Below are 21347 nucleotides of genomic sequence, written 5' to 3'. Positions count from 1 at the left end.
ATCTCGTAATTGGTTTGGACCAGTTGATTCTAGACCATTGTAGAAAGTTTCTAATACGTAGTTATATCAAGAGATGTATGGATCTTAAACTTTTTGTTAGATATGACATTTTGAATTAACATGTTATAATAGCATTATGTTTATATATATATATATATATATAGGAGAGGGCTCTTCTGAGAACCCGGACACTTCCTTAGGTGAGAACCACTCAAAACTACGTCGTTTTGAGTATAAAAATTAATAAAAACAAAATGTTTCTGGTAGGGTTTGAATCCTAGCCACTTCACATACACTCCATACTACTTACCACTAGGCTAATTGTTTTCCTTGTCTACTATGGAGCGCGCTAATTAATATACCATTATCCATGTAGCTTCTATTGTTTAATATTTGACACATGCACTTATTAATATCGCTTAAATGTGCATAATAATAAATTATTAATAGAAAAAAAAAGAAATGTGCATAATAATGAATTATTAATAGAACAAAAAATCCGAAAACGCTCGACGAACGGGCCATTTCTGCTCGCCAAGTAGGCCCCTAGAGGCCTACTCGCCGAGCAGGCCGCCAGGCGCCTGCTCGGGCGAGCAGGAGCCTGCTCGCCGAGCAGCTCGCCCTGCTCGGCGAGCAGACCTGCGGGAATTGGTCAAAAAGACCAATTCCGCCCCCACGAAGCCACGATGGACCCCACGACTTCCTACACCAATAAGGACACGAAAATAGGTCAAAAAGAGGGCCGAGCCACGCCTATAAATAGAGTTTTTCCAATGTAAATTAGATATCTTTTATCTTTGTAATTCTCTTAGTTTTCCTCTTGAGAAATCCTCTCCACCTCCTCCATATCCTTCAAACCTCCATTGAAGACACCTCCGAAGCTCTATTCACCGAGGATTGCTCAAGCTCCATCCTTAAGTCCTAGAAAGACGCCTGCATTGGTAGACAGGTTCCCTGAAAGGGATTTTTCTTCTTTTACATTCTGTCTAGCCTCTGATACATGTTATGAATTCTAGGCTTATTGTAACTTCGTGACAATATTCTCCATCTTTGATATATATTATAGTTCTTGTTCATTCAATTGTTTTAATGCTTTAATCTTTGTCTTACGCTTTGTCTGATTGGTTTAACTCATTCGATAATCCCAAAATCAAGTTGGCACATATTGCGAGCTGAATCTGACCTAATCAGTGCCTATAGGATTGACGACCCTATAGAAGATTAAGCCCAAATTGCTGAGCCTTAGAGCTAGTTTCGGCCTTATAAGGGAATCACGAACTAGGAACTTTAGGAGGATAGGTCGGGTTAATCGCCTCGGACACAAGTGACTTAGGTTTTAATTCAATTGCTTAAACATTCTATTTTCATTATCATCATATCCCTTCATGTTCCTTCGGATAATTGCATTGGTAAAAGATCACTTAGGAGTAGTTTAACTTAATTAGGGGTAGAGTAACTTAATTAGGCGTAGAATAACTTAGTTAGAATCAGATAACTTAGCTAGGAATAGTATAATTCAACCTAGGAGTAGATTAACTTAGAAAAACCAACTCAAAACCCCCTAAGCCTAGATAACACCTGAAACCAAGTAACTCAATACTTGCAGAAATAAATCCTGTGGACGATAACCTGGACTTAACCAGAAATTTATTACTTGATAACGACGGGGTACACTTATCCCTTAGTGAGTTCTCATCTCTAACTTAGGTGAGGGCGCATCAAGGCGCTGCTGGATTCGGCCAGGAACACTCTGATGCTTAAGTCAGTGATGAGGGGTTTGGTGTTTAGTTCAATAAAAGTTCGGTAATGTTTAGTTTAATTTATAAACAAGTCGAGTTTGAGTACGATTTTTGAGGTTCGATTCATAAAGGAGCCGAGTTCGATCATGGTTAAACTCGGATCGAAAGCTCATGAACATGCTCGGTTATCGGTTTTTGAACAAGTTGATGAACAAAATCAATTATAATGTTCGTGAACTGGCTCGTGAATAGGCTCGTGAACAAAGCTTGGATTGACTATTTTTTAATAATAGTATTTTTTATAAAAGGGGAAATGTAAAATTACATAGTTTTGTATGAAACTCTAGTTTTGTACTACATAAGTTGTGAACATAATTAATGAATTATTCATGGGCAAAGTCCATGAACATAATTAACGAGGTGCTTACGAGGAAAACTCGTAAACAAATAAACAAGATGCTCACGAGCAGCTCACGGTTAGATAACTTTCTTAATGACCAAGCTCGAATAGGATGTTCAACTCAAATAGAGCTCAAGCTCGGGCATGTACATATTCAAGCATGAGCAGGCCAAAGCTCGACTTAGCTCGACCATAGATCTTGGATTCGCATGGTCCACTTCTCATTGGTGAAGATATGGCAAAGGAGCTTCATCCTACTTAGTTCTCCCGATATCTCAAAAGAGTCAATTGACTCAGGGGCCAGGCCTTTGTAACAATCTTACACGCTTTTGTACAGAGTGGTGGAAAAGACTTTGCACATTATGTCTTCATCCTTGGAGTATAGGTTTGTAGTACTCATGAATGAAGCCACATGATCATTTGGATCTTTGATGCCGAAATCAAAAGTGAGCCTGAGAGTTTTCCAGTCTTTCAGGAAATGGGTGTCATTTCCTGTTTCATTTGGCAGATGTTGGGACCTATAACCCGAAAGGAGAGGGAGGGAATAAAGATTCTGCACCTCAAACTTCAGATGCTGATAAGCAAACCGATATCAAAGACTTCGGCTTTACTCTAATGGCACCGACTCCGCTGGCACACCCTCTGATTTTAAGCTTTACTCGTAAAACGTCAGATTACGTTACGTTACATTATGTTACGTTACGTTATGTAAACTGAAACATTACTAAACTGAAACATCACTCAACTGCAATATTACTGAACTGTAACATTATTAAACTGAAACATTATTGAACTCAAACATCATTGAACTGGAATATTACTAAACCGAAACATCACTGAACTAAAACATCACTAAACTGAAACATCATTGAATTGAAACATCATTGAACTGAAACATTACTGAACTGAAACATTACTAAACTGAAATATCACTCAACTGAAACATCACTGAACTGAAACATTATTGAATTGAAACATTACTGAACTAAAGCATTACTAAACTGAAACATCATGCAATTGAAACATCACTGAACTCAAACATCACTAAATTGAAATACTACTGAACTAGAACATTACTAACCTAAAACATTACTAAACTGAAACATTACTCAATTGAAACATCACTAAATTGAAACATCACTGCACTGAAATATTACTAAACTGAAACATTACTAAACTGAAACATCACTTAACCGAAATATTTATCAACTGAAACATCAGTGAACTGAAACATTACTAAACTAAAACATCATTGAACTGAAACATCACTAAACTGAAACATTACTAAACTAAAACATTACTTAACTAAAACATCATTGAACTTAAATATTACTCAACTGAAACATCACTGAACTAAAATATTACTAAACCGAAACATTACTAAACTGAAACTTTACTGCACTAAAACATCATTGAACTGAAATATTACTTAACTGAAACATCACTAAACTAAAACATCACAGAACTGAACTATTGCTCAACTGAAACATCACTGAACTGAAATATTATTGAACTAAAACATTACTAAACTGAAACATGATTGAACTAAAACATTACTGAACTGAAACATCACTAAATTAAAATAATACTGAACTGAAACATTACTAAACTGAAACATCACTGAACTAAAACATCACTGAACTGAAACATCACTGAGCTGGAATATTACTAAACTGAAACATTCCCATCTTTTATGAATCAAGTTTAGTTTCTTTGGTTTCAAGTTCCATCTTCTTTCATCTTATTCTTGAATCAATAAAACTAAACTCGACAGACAAAAGTTCTCATTCAATCATCCCATTATGTTTTAGGTAGATTTTGCCTAACCAAGCATCGTCCTAATAGTGTTTGAGGTAGATTTAGTGGTTCATGATCAGAATTACTATTTCCTAATGAAAAATCACCGTCTCGAGTTAACCTTTAATTTCATGCAACATACACTTATCGATCTTTATGAGTTAGCACGGGGATCCTGAATCCTAGTCTCTTATTCATTCATTTAAACATATTAATTGTTCAATTGCTTATCTAATTTAATTGCTTTATTAGTAGTTAAGGTACCAACTTAGCATGTTTAATTCAATCCTTAGATAATATAGAGTTCGAGTACAAGTAAGGGATTACATACTAGTCTCTGTGGGATCGATACTGTTCTTAGGAATATTTACTACTTCATACGATAGAATTCACTTGCTCTTTAGGAGTTAGATAATTTTATCCCTATCATTACGTTACGTTACGTTACGTTACGTCACGTCACGTTACGTTACGTTACGTTACGTCACGTCACGTTACGTTACGTTGCGTCACGTTACGTTACGTTGCGTCACGTTACGTTACGTTACGTCACGTTACGTTACGTCACGTTATGTGACGTTACGTTACGTTACATCATGTTACATTACGTTATGTTATATTACGTCAAGTTACGTATGTTATGTTACATCATGTTACATCACGTCATGTTTAATTAACATATCTTATATAATTAATTCAAATAGAAAATAACTTTGCAAAATCAATTCAAAAACATAAAACTTTTAAGACGAGAAATTATAAATTATTGGGTTTATTATTTTACCAAAATTGTTAAACATGTTTAACTAATATATCGAATATAATTATTAAGCACAAAAATGATTTGCAAAATCAAATTAAAATACACATAATTGATCTATTCTTTTATTAATTATAATAATTATAATTTAACACTAATATGAGCTGATTCGTTGTTTTAAAATTTTAATTTTGTATCAATGAAATAGTTCCGCTAATTAATTGTGCATCAAATATCTTTAAATAGACAATTAAATTCAATCCATATAATTAAAAATAAATAACAATTATAATTATGTAGATTAATTAGTTCTATATATATTAATTTTAATTTTCTTAAATTAAAATACTCGAAAAAACAAAATAAAAAACAAACGTGATGGAGACAAAATAAAAAAACCAGATTCGTCTCGCAGATTACATCCGCGACGCAAGGCGGCACTGCTGCCAAAGGAGCAGCAATTGCCGCCCAACTAATTTAATAAGTTGGCAGCAGCTCAAACGAGCTGTTGCACAACTTATTCATAATTTTTTTTAAATGCTTTTTAAAAAAAAACAATTAAATTAAACAAATTAACTTTTAATATTAATTCAAATTATATAATTAATTTTGTATTGATTAATGTGCATATAAAAGGGAAAATTACAAAACTAGGTCAAATGGAAAGCCCATTTACATATTTAACCCATTTACTCAACTTACTACATATCTAGACTAATTTTGTGTGACTTTCCTATAATACCCTCAATATTTACGCGCGGTTGTCTTCCTCCCGTCTGACTTCGCAGAGGTTAGCATATGCGAACCCTGCGAAGCTAAATATGCGAAGCCTGCGAACCATGCGAAGCTAATGTTTGGTTTAGTTGATGATTTTAGTTAGCACATGCGAACCCTGCGAAGCTAAATATGCGAAGCCTGCGAAGTCTGCGAAGCTAATGTTTGGTTTAGTTTATGATTTTAGTTAGCATATGCGAAGCCTGCGAAGCGATTGTTTGGTTTAGTTGATGATTTTAGTTAGCATATGCGAAACCTGCGAAACGAATGTTTGGTTTAGTTGATGATTTTAGTTAGCATATGCGAAGTCTGGATGTGTTTTTAACAAAATTCGCTAAGTGGTATATAACAAAAAATGGCATATAACAACGGATTCTAACATTATTTAACAAAACAATCAGAACATAGATGAATACACCAACAATAATTCAGTGAGATTTATAGAATTAGGCATTTTATCTGCGTTTTCCAATCTTCCGCCTCACGGAACGAGGTTGTCGTTCGCTCTAAAATCGCCCTCTTTCTTCCATTTTCTCTGTTGTTCGCCTTCTTCCTCGTCTTTTCTCTCACTGTTCACCTTCTTCTACCGTCTGTTTGCAGCTCTTCTTTGCTCTCACTGTTCATCTTCTTCTACCGTCGTTCACCTTCTCTCACCGTCGTTCGCCCTAAAAACTCCCTCTCGTTTTTCCTCTACCGCCGTTCGCTTCCCTTTTCTCTCACCGGAGTAGAAGTTGCCGGAGAACGCCGTCAAACAACAACGGATTTTACAGGTTAGATCTCTGTGGAAGGAGGATGAGCCATTTTGGGTGAAGAGGAAACCGTAAGGAAGAGGAAGAGGAAGATGAAAGATTGGGGGTATTATGGGAAAGTTACACAAAACAGTCTAGATATGTAGTAGATTGAGTAAATGAGTTTAATATGTAAATGGGCTTCCCATTTGACCTAGTTTTGTAATTTTCCCGCATATAAAATAAAATTAGTTTAAATTACTTTTTTTTAAAATTTCATTTCCAAGACAAAATTTATTATGAAAGAGAAAATAAATTAGAGCAAAATAGTTAAATAATAAATTGCATTGATTGATGTACACATTTTTTTAGGTACCCATGGATGGGTAATACCCATTAAGAGTGAACTCATATATATATATATAAGATGAAGGTCGAATCTTATACAATCGAATACATGTACTCAAACTAAGAGAGCTACGATGTGGAAGACATACATATGAACTAGGGATTATATTCCTTATAAACTAAAACACGTATTCTTATCAGAGCCCACTTCAATTGCAATGAGATCTTTGGAGGATGAAGACATGGTTTTTAAAACTGGATCTGACCGGCTGGTTAAACCGTTTAAACCGGGAATCGACCAGGTTTTTGATACGGTTATAGCATTTTGGGGTCAATGTTAATGACCCCATGCAAATCGGGTGAAATCGGTGAACTAGGATCAAACCGGTGAACCGGCCTCACCCGAGTTCAATTAAAAAAATTAGATTTTAACCCATATTTATTAAATATTTAATAAAAAGGAGGCAAAAAAAAATCTCAAAAGAAACTATGAAGAAGCCCAACTCGAGGCTCCTAAGTGGTTCTCTCATCCACTTGTCTATTTATAAGTTTCAATTTCTTCCATTTTCTAATGTGGTATTGATTCTTCCTTGTTTTTCCTTATTCTTCCATTCACTTTGTGCTTCCTTATTCCATAAACATCCCACATGGAAAACTTGAAAGTAAATAAAATGAGAGTGATTATAAATAAACTCTTCTTAGACTATTATTATGTAATTGATTTATTTATTTTTTCATTATTTTTTTTATTTCATTTAATATCATAGTTCAATTATTTTTATAAACTAAACTTGGATTCTTGGTTTTGCTATTAGGTTTACTAATAACATAATTACTATTATAAATATAATAAAATATTAGAGAGATTGTTTTATTTTATCATAATGTGTTGATTAAGTATATTTATTAATTCATATATATATTATTTATTTATGATGTTGTTCGGTTCAATCAATCCGAATTAACCTGTTGAATCCATTGACTTCTGACCCTTTTATCAATCTGGTTCGATGTCCAGTCCGGTTTGGACGTCCGGTTTTTAAAACATTGGATTTTTTGCATATCATATTTGTAAAATCACATAAAAATTCCTTTAGTATCCATAAAATTTATTTTGTTTGAAAGTTCAATGGCTTTTTTTTAATACACTTGACTTTTTTAATGACTCCATAAAATTTGTAACAAGGAATATGCATAAATTTTTAGAGATTTTTGAAAGTCTTTTAAAATATTTATTCAATACCTAGATTTTTATGGAGTCTGTATAAATCTGAATTAAATACCTCGTGACTTTTTTTTGATAAGCAAGGTAATTTAATTAGAGAGAACCAGCATCAATACAAACTAGAGGCCAGGCAATTGATGGACAATCTTCCATCAAAACGATGGTAGACGAAAGATCCTTGGCCCAGGAAGCTAAACAATGTACTATTCTATTCCCCTCTCTACAAACAAAATTAAAAGAACATGTACTAAACCTGGTTTTGAGTTCTAAAACATCACCGTACAGATTATGTAAAGAGGAAAAAGGGATGGAGCCTGAGTTGATTGCATCAACTACTATTTTTGAATTAGATTCAATAATAATAGACTGGAAGAAGGAATCATTCGCTAAGCTCAGTCCTTTCAGAATAGCTTGAATCTCTGCAGCTTCCACTGAACAACACGGATCAATGAGGATTCCTGCAGAAGCTAACACAAAGCCCCTATCGTCTCTAGCAACGATACCGACCCTGCAAATAAGGCTATTATCCCCCCCATGAGGCATTGTAGTTGATTTTAACGGCACCGACGGGGGGAGGGTGCCAAATATTTTTAGGATCAAGGACGTCGTTACCTGAGACTTGTGCATGGGCAATTATTGATTGGTGAGAGCCAACAGCCGTGTGGTAATCCGCAATAAAAAGATCCACCTTCTTAAGAACAACACGAGAATCTAACCAGGTATTTTCATGAACAAAGATGTTGCGTCTATACCAGATCCACCAAGAAATAATAATAGCTCGTTCCTGTTCAGTCGGGGGTAAGTTCTTCTTCACGAACTCGAACCAATCCATCATATTCCTAACCAGAATTTTATCCAGCCATGAGGAGAGTTTTGCCATCTTCCATATTGCAGCAGCACCTCGGCATTGTAAAAGTGCATGAAGGGGAGTTTCATCCGGACAACCGTAGCACATACAGCTAGAATTTGACGTCACACCCCTGCGGGAAAGAACTGAGGCCGTAGGTAGGATTTCTCTTACCAATTTCCAGCCAAAGTGTAGAATTTATGGGGGCAACGACATCTTCCACAAGTCTTTAAATAGCATGGGCGTACCCTCGGAAGAAGACGAGACCTGTTTCCCTGCAAAACAAATAGCCTCAGTTAAATAATAATAACTCTTTACAGAGAACAAACCATTCCTAGTCAAGCCCCAATATATTTCATCGGGGGTAGACGATAGCTAAGCTTAAGCTTGACGATTTCATTGATATCGCTATCGCAGAAAAAACGTCGCAGCTGAGCTCGATCCCAGTCCCTAATCGAGACGTCGATTAACTCAGCTACCACTTTCGGTTTGTGGTGTTCCAGGCAAAGAATAGGTGTTTTGCAATTAAGCGAAGGGATCCAGTTATCCCCCCAAATATCAATCGATTCCCCATCACCAATCCTCCACATAAGTCCACGTTTGAAGACCCTTAGAGCTTCCCATGTTCCTGTCCAGAAGAAACTAGTGTTAGAATAAACATGAGCATCAAGAAAATTTGAGTCTCTAAAATATTTATCCTTAAGAATGCGACTACACAGAGACTCGGGCGTTTTAAGAATTCTCCAATATTGTTTTGACATCATAGCAATGTTAAAAGATCTGAGCCATCTGAAACCAAGGCCCCCTTTTACTTTGGATTGGCAAACAACATCCCATGCAAGCCAGTACATTGGTCTCTTCTTTTCATTTCCACCCCACCAATATTTGCTAATTAGGCCCTGAATTTCCTGACATAGGGAATCAAGCAGGAGGAAAATCGACATAACATATTGTGGTATAACCTGGATAACAACTTTAATTAAGACTTCCTTACCATCTGTGGACAGACGACGTTCCTCTAATCCCTGCAAACGACGTTTAATTCGGTCTTTCAGCACAATGAAACTAGCCTTTTTCTTCCTTCTAATCATAGTAGGCAAACCGATGTAGCGAGGGAATTCACCAGTAATCTTCACCCCCAGTTGATTAGCAAGATCATTCCGTCTCAATTCAAGTACACCATGACTGAAAAATATTTCAGACTTATCAAAGTTTATCATTTGACCCGAGACAACTTCATACTCTTCAAGGATCTTCTGGGTGGTACTAATTTCTGCAACATTGGCTCTTCCAAAGATAAGTGGATCGTCTGCAAAAAAAACAAATGAGAGACCATAGGGGCATATTGACTGATTTTGACACCATATAACAAACCATCTACTTCTGCTTTTCTGATCTTGGACGATAACGCTTTCGCACAAATCAGAAATAAATAAGGAGAAATGGGATCTCCCTGTCTTAGGCCTCTAGAAGGCTTTATATTCCCTTTTGGTTGACCATTTATCAGAAAGGAAAGTGAGATAGTAGTAACACACATCATAATTAGCTTCACAAAGTGCACCGAAAACAGCATAGCCTCAAGAGTTTTTCTCAAGAAAATCCACTCAATTCTATCATATGCTTTGCTCATATCTAATTTTTAGCGCAAAGTTCCCCCTAACCCATTTCAGTCGGGTTTTCATGCTATGGAAAGCTTCAAACGCTATAATTGCATTATCAGTTATCAACCGACCAGGCACAAAAGTAGATTGGGTTTCGTGAATAAGCTCAGGTAACACTACTTTTAACCGGTTAACAATCACTTTGGAGACAAGTTTGTACAGCACATTATATAGAGCAATAGGTCTCAGGTCTTTCATATATATAGGGTTTTTGACTTTCGGAATAAGAGCGACATATGTATGGTTCAAGTTATTAGGCATAACCCCCAAGTTAAGAATATTAAGCACAAGATTAACCACGTCATTCCCAACAATATCCCAATACACCTGATAAAAAGAAGAAGACATACCATCGGGCCCTGGGGCCTTAATAGCATTAATTTGTTCTAACGCCTTAACAATCTCCTCTTTAAAAAAAGCTTCGGATAAGTAGACTTGATTTTCCCCTGAAACTGAACTGTTAATGGATGCAAGAAAACTGTCGATTCCTACCGGATCTGAGCTTTGAAAGAGCTTCGAAAAGTAATCAGTAACCACATTTTCAATATCAGCATCAAATTGCACCATTTCCCCCACATTATTCTCTAAGCAACTTATCTTGTTTGTCCGTCTTCGTTGATTACACTTAGCGTGAAAGAAAGATGTATTATGATCCCCCTTTTTCAGCCAGTCACATTTGGACCTTTGCTTCCATATTATTTCCTCCCGGACTTCCAATTCTAAAATTTCCTGTGCCAATGTCGTCTCGGTTTCTTTGCACGTAGGATCTGCTCTGCGTTGAATCTCCTCTAATTCGGCCCGCTTTGATTTCAGCATTATGGGAACATTCTTGAATTTAGCCGTATTCCATCCCATGAGGACTTCAGAGTTAGCAGCGATTTTCTATTGTGGGTCACCCCCATGAACTAGGTTGGATTTCCAAGTTGAATTAATAAGCTCTCGACATTCCGCTTCCCTGGTCCACATCTGTTCAAAGTGGAAAATCCTTTTCTATTTTCCCGTATCACACCCACGTTTCCTAGTATCAAGTAATATCAGATTATGTTCTGACGATTCACGGAGAAGGCATGTAATCGAGACCTCAGGGAAGAGTTCCAGCCATAAAGAATTTGCGAGAAAATGGTCCAATTTCTCCCATATGGCATTGTTTCCAGACCGCTTGTTATACCAAGTGAACATGCTCTCACTTTCAACTTCTGTAAGATCATTATCATTAATGCACGTATGAAAATTTGCCATTTCCATGTTGTCTCTAAGCCATCTCCCTTGTTTTTCAGAACTGTAGAGTATCTCGTTGAAATCTCCAAAATAGATAATCGGATATGTATCCAGGCCATAAATGTGATTGATTAGGTCCCAAGTATATTTATTTTGGTGTTGTTTCGGCCAACCATAGACAACTAACCCCCTCCACTTGATTTCTCCATTTACCTGCATTAAAAAATAAACACAGTGAACTGAATATCTAGTAATCTGAATAATCAACTCCTTTCTCCATGTAAGGACCTAGCCGCCACTCTGACCAATTGCATCAATCACAAAACATTATAATCAACCAACAATTGTTCCAAGTGACAACATTCGCTTTTCTTCAATCGTGTTTCCATCAAGAAAAGCACATTTGGGCAATTCTCCCGCAACAACCTGTGAATGGTACGGAACGTCCAAGTATTACCCAGACCTTGGACGTTCCAACTCAATATTTTCATAATGAAGGGTGGAGCCGATCGTCGGCCTCCACCCTCTGGTCACCTGAAACAGAAAAAACTTTCTTAGTCTATCGTCCCTCTCCCATAACTTCATCTGTATCAATCTCCATTGGTCTCTTATTGTTCTTATTGAGTTCCTCCCCCTCATTGAGCAATCGTAGGTTTGAAGGCCCATTCTTCTCTCTTGCCATTCGTTTCATCTTTAGCTTCCTCATTGTAGGTGTTGCAACCTGTGTATTTCATTGGTCCTTCCATGTTGTATGCAGAGCCTCTATATTTAAAGGCATCTCCCTCACCTCAGAAGTAGCTTATGTGACATCTACCAATTTACTAGCATTCACCATATTCACACTACAAGACTCAGATGTATCCTTCAAATCCTCATTCATAGCCTTTGTTCAAAATAATTATTTTTTAGCATTTCCGGAGTAACTACTTACAGAATTGGCCGTCTTCGATCTGCTAGAGCCGTAATCCTTACTCTCTTTCTCATGAAAACCGCAGTTAAACGACCTCAATTTAGTCAGTGTAGCCCTCAGCTCCATCCCATACCTCCACTCAGCAACATCATCTTCCCTCTCTATTTCACAGTCCTCCTGAACATGCCCGATAATACCACATTGATAACAATAGTTAGGCAGTTTTCAAAGCTACATTTGATTTCAACCATTTTATCTTCTGTCCATTTCCGCTTAATTTTCACCTTCAGTTCATTCGTTAGAGGTCTCGTCACGTCCACTTTTATTCGGATTCAGACATATGGTGCCCAACTTTTTAAACTATCTGAATCAATTCATACCACTTCTCCAACTCTAGCCCCAATTTTTGAGATATATGTCTATGATCTATAGCTCAAAGGAAACCTATTTAAGTGAACCCAGAAGGGGCACTTTGTCAGGTCCGCCTCAGAGGTGTTGTCGATACCCCTCACATCGGAAAGAATAACGAGATTGCGATCGTAGTGCCAAGGACCATTTTCAAGAACCCAATTTTTGTCTCCCACAGACTCACAATCGATCATGAAGGATCCTTTTCCACACTCATGAAGGTAGAAGCCTTTATTAGTTTTCCATATCTTCTTAAAAGCATTTGCCATGGATTTGAGATTCATGGGTTTAGCTGCCAAGATACGTCCCACCAGCTTCCGTCATAATTCAAGATTTGCTTCCACGGGCTCCTCCTCAAGATCAATAGTTATCTCTTCATCTTCGTTTAAATTTAGGTTCCTGCACAGATTTTCTAATTCTTCTGCCATCGAAAGAAAAAGAAAAAACAGGGAAAGGAAAAGAGAACTCACCGGAGAAAGACAAAATAGTCACTGAAAACCACAAGAGGTCTAAAACCTAACGGCGTAGGCGCTCTGCACATTTAGGGCTCGTTGTCTTTTTTCTTAAACTATTTCATAGTTTAAATTTTTATACCTCGTGACTTTTAAATTCTATAAAAAATCTAAATATAATACATTTTCGTGCATTCAAAATAATATAATACCGGTGCCTTGTATGCTTATTTTTTTCGATAAAGTAAAGGCCCATTTTGTTTTACCTACTATTTGCTGTTATGGTTTGTTGTTTGTTGTTAGAAAAAAACTATTTTTAGTAGGGATTCACTGATTTTGTAAAATGCTACTTTTTAGGGGTAAAAGACAAACAAGAGGTCATTAACTAAACGCATAAAACTCTCCCTTTTGAAGTAAAAAACAAATAGGAGCCTGAAAAGGAGCTACCAAACACCCCCAAAGTCTTACTTTGGCCCTGTTTGGCAAATAGTTGTTAGTTGATTACATTAGCTGTTAGCTGATTTGACTAGCTGATTGTGTAAACTTGTTTGGTAAAACTTAGCTGATTGTTAATAGATGTTTGTGTAAAATGACAAATAAAGACATGTAAAGTCTTTATTTGAGGTTAGAGGGTAGTAAATAGGGGTAAAAATGTCCATCAAAAGAGATGGAGCAATAAGTTAATTGAAAAAGCTCATAATTTCAAAATGAGCTTTTTGGACCTAATAAACTCTTTGAAACATCTCTCCATCAAACACCACTATTAGAGATTTGACTAGTCAAAACCTCTAAAGTTGCTCAAACCTCTAATTTTACTCCACAAAGCTCTTTATCAAACAAGACCTTTGTTTTTTCACCATTGGATGATGGAGTGTAAAATCCATCCAATAGTAAGACTTACTTTGTAAAAAACAAAGTAAAGTAAGCATAACATCTATCATATAATACATATTCCTTAGTCTTTTGCTTTTTAAACGATATATTATTGGCATTACACCAATTTGGGTCTCAAACTAAAACTTTAAAATCAATTAGAAGCTTAAATTATCAAAATCATCATTTAGGTCCCTAAACTAAGTAAAAATCATCAATTGAATTCTCATCCTACCTTAAAATCAAAAACTGTGACTATTTAATATAGATTGTTATAATCTATGTATTGGTTCAAAATGATTTTAGGAAAGAGGGTCTGAAATTGTTCAACCGAATGATTTTTGATGAGGTCTCAATTAATGGATTTTATTTAGAATAAGACATGATTGACGATTTTAATACTTTAAGGTTTTAATTGACTTTGAAGCCTTGGGAGCCAAATGGTTATTATACCTAAATTATTAGAGCATCTATAGTGGGTGTTACAAGGGTGTTACTTGTAACACCCACCCACTAGAGGTGCTATGACTTTATTGTTATAGATTTCTGCAAGTTACTAACAGTAATAATAAGCAAAAAAATTGAATTAAAATTGTAATTATACAGATAAAAAGGAGAGTTTGGCATACACGGAGGGCAGAAAGTGGTGCATATGGCGCGTGCACCACATGCTGCGTTTCACATGCCCTTCAGAGTGTCTGCCACCATCTTTTTTGTTTATTTTTTAATTGTCTCTTTCCTCTTTTTTTCACTTACTTTAATTTATTTATTTTTGAAACTCTTATTCTTTAGTGGTGTGTTTCTTTGTGTATGTAGTTTATGCTTAGGTGGCTCTCTTTTGTAGACTTGTGGTGTTACTACCACTATACTTGCTCTTAGTAATGTTTATGGTTATATTTTGTAGGCTTAACCCCTCCCCAGCCCCCTGAACTTAGTCATTTTTGTCACTTGGCCACTCAAACTTAAGGGTGTTTCACTTAGCCACTTTAAGTCCTTTTTTCACCTACATCTAGCCACACTAAAAGAGAGACTCAGCCAAATTTCAGAGCGTGATTTACACGCGAAAGAAAATGGACCCTGCCTATGCCACCTGTCTAAATTTGTTGCCATGTCATTGAATTAGGTGTAAAGACCTAATTGCCCTTTTCCTTGAAATGTTTATTCGATCTCTGGCGATTCTTCTTCTATCTTCGTTCTTAAAATTTCCTCTCACAATCTAATAGTGATAATCTTTATGGCTTCTTTCGAGTGATTCAGACGACAACTGAAGAATAAAAAACCCTAATTTTTTTCATCTTAAAGAATCAGAATCAGAATCTAAGATTAAAGCGTGATTTCTAAGGTTTCAGATAGAAGAAGGTTTTACAGGTTTCTCGGTTTTGAAGTACGATTTCAACGCAGTACTAGTTGAGGTTAGTGTTATATTTGAGTTCTATAATGTATTTCACTGTTATATGTTATTATTATATATAATGGTGTGCTTGGTATTTTGGTTATATATGCTGATTTTAGGGGTAATGTGAGGTGAATGAATAAAGTATGTCTGAATGATGTGTCACTTTAATTTGTTTATTGATTCCTTTTTGTGTAAAGTGTCAATTATATACAGAATCTTATTGATTATTGTGTGAATGTGAATTTTTTTCCAGCTTCAAAAATGGGTGATATCACCATTCGATTGTACCATGGTGGTAGGGTTGTGAATGAAACAAGATCACTTATTTATATTGGGGGCAGTGTTGTGGAGAAGACAAACCTAAATAGTGAAAGGTTAAGTATAATTGAATTGTTATGGTTTGTTAAAGAGCTTGGTTATGAACAATGTGGGACCCTTTATTATAATAAGAATTTCAATGGTGTTTTAATAGAAATACATGATGATAAAGATGTGTTGGATATGGTTAGTGGTTTGGAAAATAATGAAATTATGGAAGTATATGTGGACAAAACAGTAGATATTAATGCTAGTGGGTCTTCAAGTGGGACTGCCAGCGTGGCAATTGTTGCCAATATGTGTTCAAATACCATACCTAACCCCCTTGAGGCAGTAAATGGAGAGTTTGAAGGTGAGAAACAACTTGGTTCAGATCTAGGTTTTGTAGAAGCTGAAGATGCAATTTCAGAGGGCCTAGATGATAAAGATTCAGAGGAAGATGAAGATTTTTTAGATGATATAAATAGTGGCTCTGATGGAAGTGAGTTTGCTGAAGAACTAACACAAGTGAGAAAGAAACGTGCAAGCCAAAAGGTTCAGGAAAGGAAAAAACCACAACATCCAATAGAAATTCAACTAGGACCTCTAGGGGTTGATAAAGGTGTAAATTTGGGTGGTGATGAGTACCGAGAAGGTCTTCTAGGTGGTGATGAGGACTATATTGGGTCATCAGATTTAGACAGTATTAATAAAGATTCTGAAGATGAAGATGGAGTACCGAGGAGTAGAAGAAGGAGGGTGCATTATGATCCAGAGTGTGAAGAGCCTATGTTTGAGATCGGGATGATATTCAAGAGTGTGTATGACTTTAGAGAAGCAGTGGGTAAGTATTCAGTACAAAGGGGTGCAAAGCTGAAGCTGAAACCCAATGACTGGTTTAGGGTTTTGGCTAAGTGTGTTGGGAAAAAGATTGTCCTTGGAAACTGTTTTCCAGTTTGGACACAGAGATAAATGATTTCAAGGTGAAGACTTATTATCCGAAACATACTTGTAGTAGGACAAATAGGAACAAGCGTTGTGACTCTAAGTTTATAGCAAATTACTTTAAGGATAAAATTGTTGATACTCCAAACACCAGGCTTTAGAAACTACAAGAGCTGGTGAAGGAAAAACTTGAAGTGTATGTTGGGAAGACCCTGTGTAGTAGAGCAAAGTACATTGTCATGAAGCAGTTCATGGGTGATTATAGAGAAGAATACAAACGATTATATGACTACAGAGATGAGATTTTGAGGTCTAATCCTGGTTCAACATGTGCGGTTCTTACTGACACTAAAGATATACCTATTAGGCACATATTTAGAGGTTTTTATGTGTGCTTCAAAGCTATGAAGGAAAGGTTCAAGCAAGGTTGCAGAAGATGTATATGCATGGATGGTTGCTTTCTTAAAGGTATTTGTAAGGGCCAATTATTGTCTGCAGTTTGTAAAGATGCAAACAATCAAATGTTTCCCATAACATGGGCAGTGGTTGATGGGTGTGAGACAAAGGAAATATGGACATGGTTTATCAAGCTTATACAAGCAGATTTAGAGCTGGGTGATGGGGAAAATTTTATACTAATGACTGATATGCAGAAGGTACGTACTTATATACCTTTCAGTTGTTTCTTTTATACAAAACTTCAATAGAAAGGATGTGATAATTTGGTTTGACATATTTTTAATCAGCAGATTAAACTGTTATAACATAAAATTCATATGTGTTGCTAATATGAAGAGTGGCCTAGAACTCAAAATAATTGATTTAGTGTTGATTGCATCTAGTTAACTTGAAAACAAAGAGCAGGCAACAAAATCCAAAAATTGAGTTATTATTCCTGACAAGAGTGTCGTCAAAGGAAAACTATGAAAATTTAAAATCATTACATTTTAAACCAGTTATCTCTTAATTATATAAGTTACATCACTTATAGCTGCCATCTTGAACTGATGGTACACAGGGTATGATACTGCAATCTGATCATATAGATTTATGCATGTATCATAGTTATTTAAGGCACAAGAGCTGTGCTATATTGATGTATGTATATTGATGTGAATATTGCTGTGCTATATTGATGTAGTATATTGGTGTGCTATATTGATAGGGTTTGATTCCAGCAATAGCAGAAGTGTTGCCTAAAGCTACACACAGGATGTGTGCTAGACATGTCTTGTCTAATTGGGGTAAGAAGTGGAGGGGACTTGAGAGGAGAACATGTTTTTGGAAGATTTGTAAGTCTACTTTTGAGGCTCAATTAAGAGACAATATGGCTGAGCTTTTAAGTTAGGTGGGAAACCAGTAGTGACAGATTTGTTGAATTACGGCAAGGAAAAATGGTGTAGAGTATACTTCCCATTTGACACATATGATTCTATAGATAACAATATTTGTGAAACTTTCGATGGTTGGATTCTAGGTGCTAGGCATACGAGTATAATTTCTATGTTAGAGGAAATAAGAATCCAATGTATGAATATGCATGTAGACTTGAGGGTATTTCTAAATAACAAATGGACAACTAACATATCCCCAATGGCCTTAAAATGTCTAACAAAAAACACAAGTGCATCTATGAGGTGTCAAATTGAGTGGAATGGGGATTCAGGTTTTGAGGTGATTGATGGGGAGTATAGGCACATAGTTGATTTGAGGAAAATGATATGCTCATGTAGATATTGGGGAGTGAAGGGCATTCCATGTCCCCATGCCATTGCTGCCATGCATAAGGATGACATGGAACCTATTAAATATGTGAGTAACTGGTATGGGAGGGAAAAATATACTCAGACCTATGCCCATTTCATTCAACTAGTTTTGAATATGAAGATGTGGCCAGAGAGCACGCATCCGCCAATTGAGCCTCCAGAAATAAAGAAAATACCGGGGAGACCTAAGAAGAATAGAAGAAAGGACAAAGATGAAGCTAAGAAGGTAGGGAAGCTTCCTAGGACACGATCCATCATGACATGCTCTTACTGCAAAATGAAAGGCCATAATAAAAAAGGGTTGTGCATTAAGGAAACAACAAGCAACATCTCAGGTAATGTCAGATAACTTGCATTTATAAGAGATAGTACAATACAATTATTTAGTTTGTTAGTTTGTGATGCAGGGTGATTCCGTTGATTTAATGCAAGGTTCAACATCAAATACTCCATCTCAAACAATTAATACTACAACAAAGGTACTTGTGAAATTCAATATGAAATTGATTACTCTTGCATATGTCTTACAATTTTGATATAATACAGGAGCATGTTGATAAAGCAAAGAAGAGGGTGGTGCCTAAAGCTAATACCCAAACAAAAGAAAAGAGGCCAAGAATGTCTGGAGTGGGTGTATATATCTCTGAAAGGACAAGCTGGACTTGTGCTCAGGTAATCTTTTGGATTTTTGTGAGGTATATAATGTAATGTGGTATATAATGTGATACCAATTACTATAAAGTGGTATATAATGTAAACAGAGTCTAGATGGTGATAGAGTTGTGTTGTCTACTGGGCCTGTCAAGTTGAAAAACTCTTCTGAAGTTACGGGGGACTTGGGATTTGAGGCAAACAAATTGAAATTTAAAGGCAAAAAGGCAATGTCATCTACTAGTGCTGCAAAAAATAATGTTGCTGCAAAAACTAATGCTGCAACTGCAAACCGTTCTGCATCAAAGGCACAAGTCAATGTATCGTCTTCTCAGCCTCCGATGAGAGAGTAAATGCTAGCATCACATAAAAAAAGAGTTGTTCTCAACCACCAAAAGTAGTTAGATGGATGCCTTGATTATGAATGTTACTGCCATGATTCGTATTTGGTCTTGTGTGATCTTTTGGACCTGTTATTTCATGTAATTACACTTCAATTGTAGGTTATGTTAATGTATAAAACTTATTATCATAACAATAGTTATGTTATGAAGTGCTTTTTTGGACCAATGCAAATAATTACATCGTTGTTGTTAATGCTCTCTTATTTGTTAACTGTGTCACATTCAAAATTTTCATAAAGGTGTAAAAAAACACATGCTCGCCGAGCACACTTTCCTTTGCTCGTCGAGCAGAACTCCAAGTTCGAAGCCTATAAAGGTGCAAAAATACATACTGCTCGTCGAGCAGTCCCATTTCTGCTCGCCGAGCAACATCAGTTAAAAATCAAAATCAACATTTTGAGCAGTTCAGTTCATCGAACCTTTGAGCCGAATCCCCAGATCAAATGCAACAATACTATAAGGAAATTCTCCAACGGCTTAACGAATCAATAAATTACTTATTTTGACAACATTATTTTCCATGAAAATGGTACCCATTTCTCAATTACCATACATGTGCTTACTAAACAGAACCATAAGAAATGTAGATTTTTGCAAAGATCATGACAAATCTGTGACAAATCCATTAAGAACCAAAAAATTACATATTCCTATTCCCAAATTTCATATGAAATACAACCAAGTGCTCTTTAACCAATTACAAATTGCAAATTACAAATTACAAATCCATTTCAACTGCTCTTTAACCACATTCCTACTAGCAATCCCAACATGAACACAAATAAGAACTTCTGCCATTCTGTTCTAATACTGTGACATTCCTCCTTGTTGCTTTGCCTTTTAACCATCCTATCTTTCCCCATCTTTCTCTTTCACCCGGTTCAACAGCCCACCAATGACGTTTCTATTATGTGGAGTAACTGCTGCATCAAACCATCTAAAATATCCACAATACCTCTCAGTCTGCAATTCATCAATCAATAATAAGCTAATCAATTATACAGGTAATTAGTCAAGAATCAATTGATTAAACCCAATCAATAACAAGCTAATCGATTATACAAGGTAATTCATCAATAACAAATTAATCAACTAACCCATTCAATAACAACTAACCCTGTAATTTGGGCATCTATGAAATCGTCTCCCTGGATTTTCAGGTTTCCAACACACTTTCAGTACTGCGAATTCACCACAATAACAAATATAAGGATTTGCCTCTATAAAATCGGTAAGAAGAGTAAAAAGTCAGAAGTTGAAGAAGAAGAAACTCATAAACGAATAAGAAGAAAAAGAAACTCATAAACCAAGAAGAATAAGAAGAAACAGTGAAAACTGATGAGGAGGAAGAAGAAATAATTGTTGAAGTTTAGGGGATGTGAATTTTTCAATGATGAGGAAGAGGAATTAAGGATTTATTCCCTCTTTTTTTACCGTTGAAGAAGGAGGAGCCTATTTTCCTCTTCTTCACGCGCCTTAAAATGTTGGAGTCTCTAACATCTGCCATGTCAGTGCCACGTTATATTAGTGTGCCTAGATGTAAATGAAAAAATGACTTGAAGTGGCTAAGTGAAACACCCTTAAGTTTGAGTGGCCAAGTGACAAAAATGACTAAGCTGGGGAGGGGTTCAGGCTATTTTGTATTTAGACAACTTATCAATGTCAATCCGTTGTAGTCTAGTTGGTTAGGATACTCGGCTCTCACCCGAGAGACCCGGGTTCGATTCCCGGCAACGGAATTGTCTCTT

At 36.1% G+C, this 21347-nt stretch overlaps 1 protein-coding gene and 1 non-coding gene across 7 annotated transcripts; one reads left to right on the top strand and one right to left on the bottom strand.

Moving 5' to 3' along the window:
* Positions 1-7855: 7855 nt before the first annotated feature.
* Positions 7856-13422, bottom strand: LOC136216733 (uncharacterized). 6 transcript variants are annotated; one of them, XM_066003292.1, is made up of 3 exons: positions 13286-13422; positions 10630-11710; positions 7856-9927 (listed from the first exon to the last, which is right to left on the bottom strand). In XM_066003292.1, exons 2-3 carry the CDS (start codon positions 11132-11134, stop codon positions 8957-8959), a joined length of 1476 nt encoding a protein of 491 aa, XP_065859364.1. In that variant the 5' UTR covers positions 11135-11710; positions 13286-13422; the 3' UTR covers positions 7856-8956. The 6 variants fall into 6 exon arrangements, with proteins under 6 accessions (XP_065859364.1, XP_065859362.1, XP_065859367.1 ...); XM_066003290.1 differs by having other exon boundaries at positions 10630-13214; positions 13286-13406; XM_066003295.1 differs by having other exon boundaries at positions 7856-9526; positions 9613-9927; positions 10630-13395.
* Positions 13423-21265: 7843 nt separating this feature from the next.
* Positions 21266-21338, top strand: TRNAE-CUC (transfer RNA glutamic acid (anticodon CUC)). Its single transcript has one exon. It is a non-coding gene; the product is annotated as a tRNA-Glu (tRNA).
* Positions 21339-21347: the final 9 nt, after the last annotated feature.

Source organism: Euphorbia lathyris, chromosome 2, assembly GCF_963576675.1.
Source record: "Euphorbia lathyris chromosome 2, ddEupLath1.1, whole genome shotgun sequence".
In the NCBI taxonomy this organism is placed as follows: Eukaryota; Viridiplantae; Streptophyta; class Magnoliopsida; order Malpighiales; family Euphorbiaceae; genus Euphorbia; species Euphorbia lathyris.
Note: the sequence above shows the minus strand (reverse complement) of the source record. Positions and strands in the feature narration are given on the sequence as shown.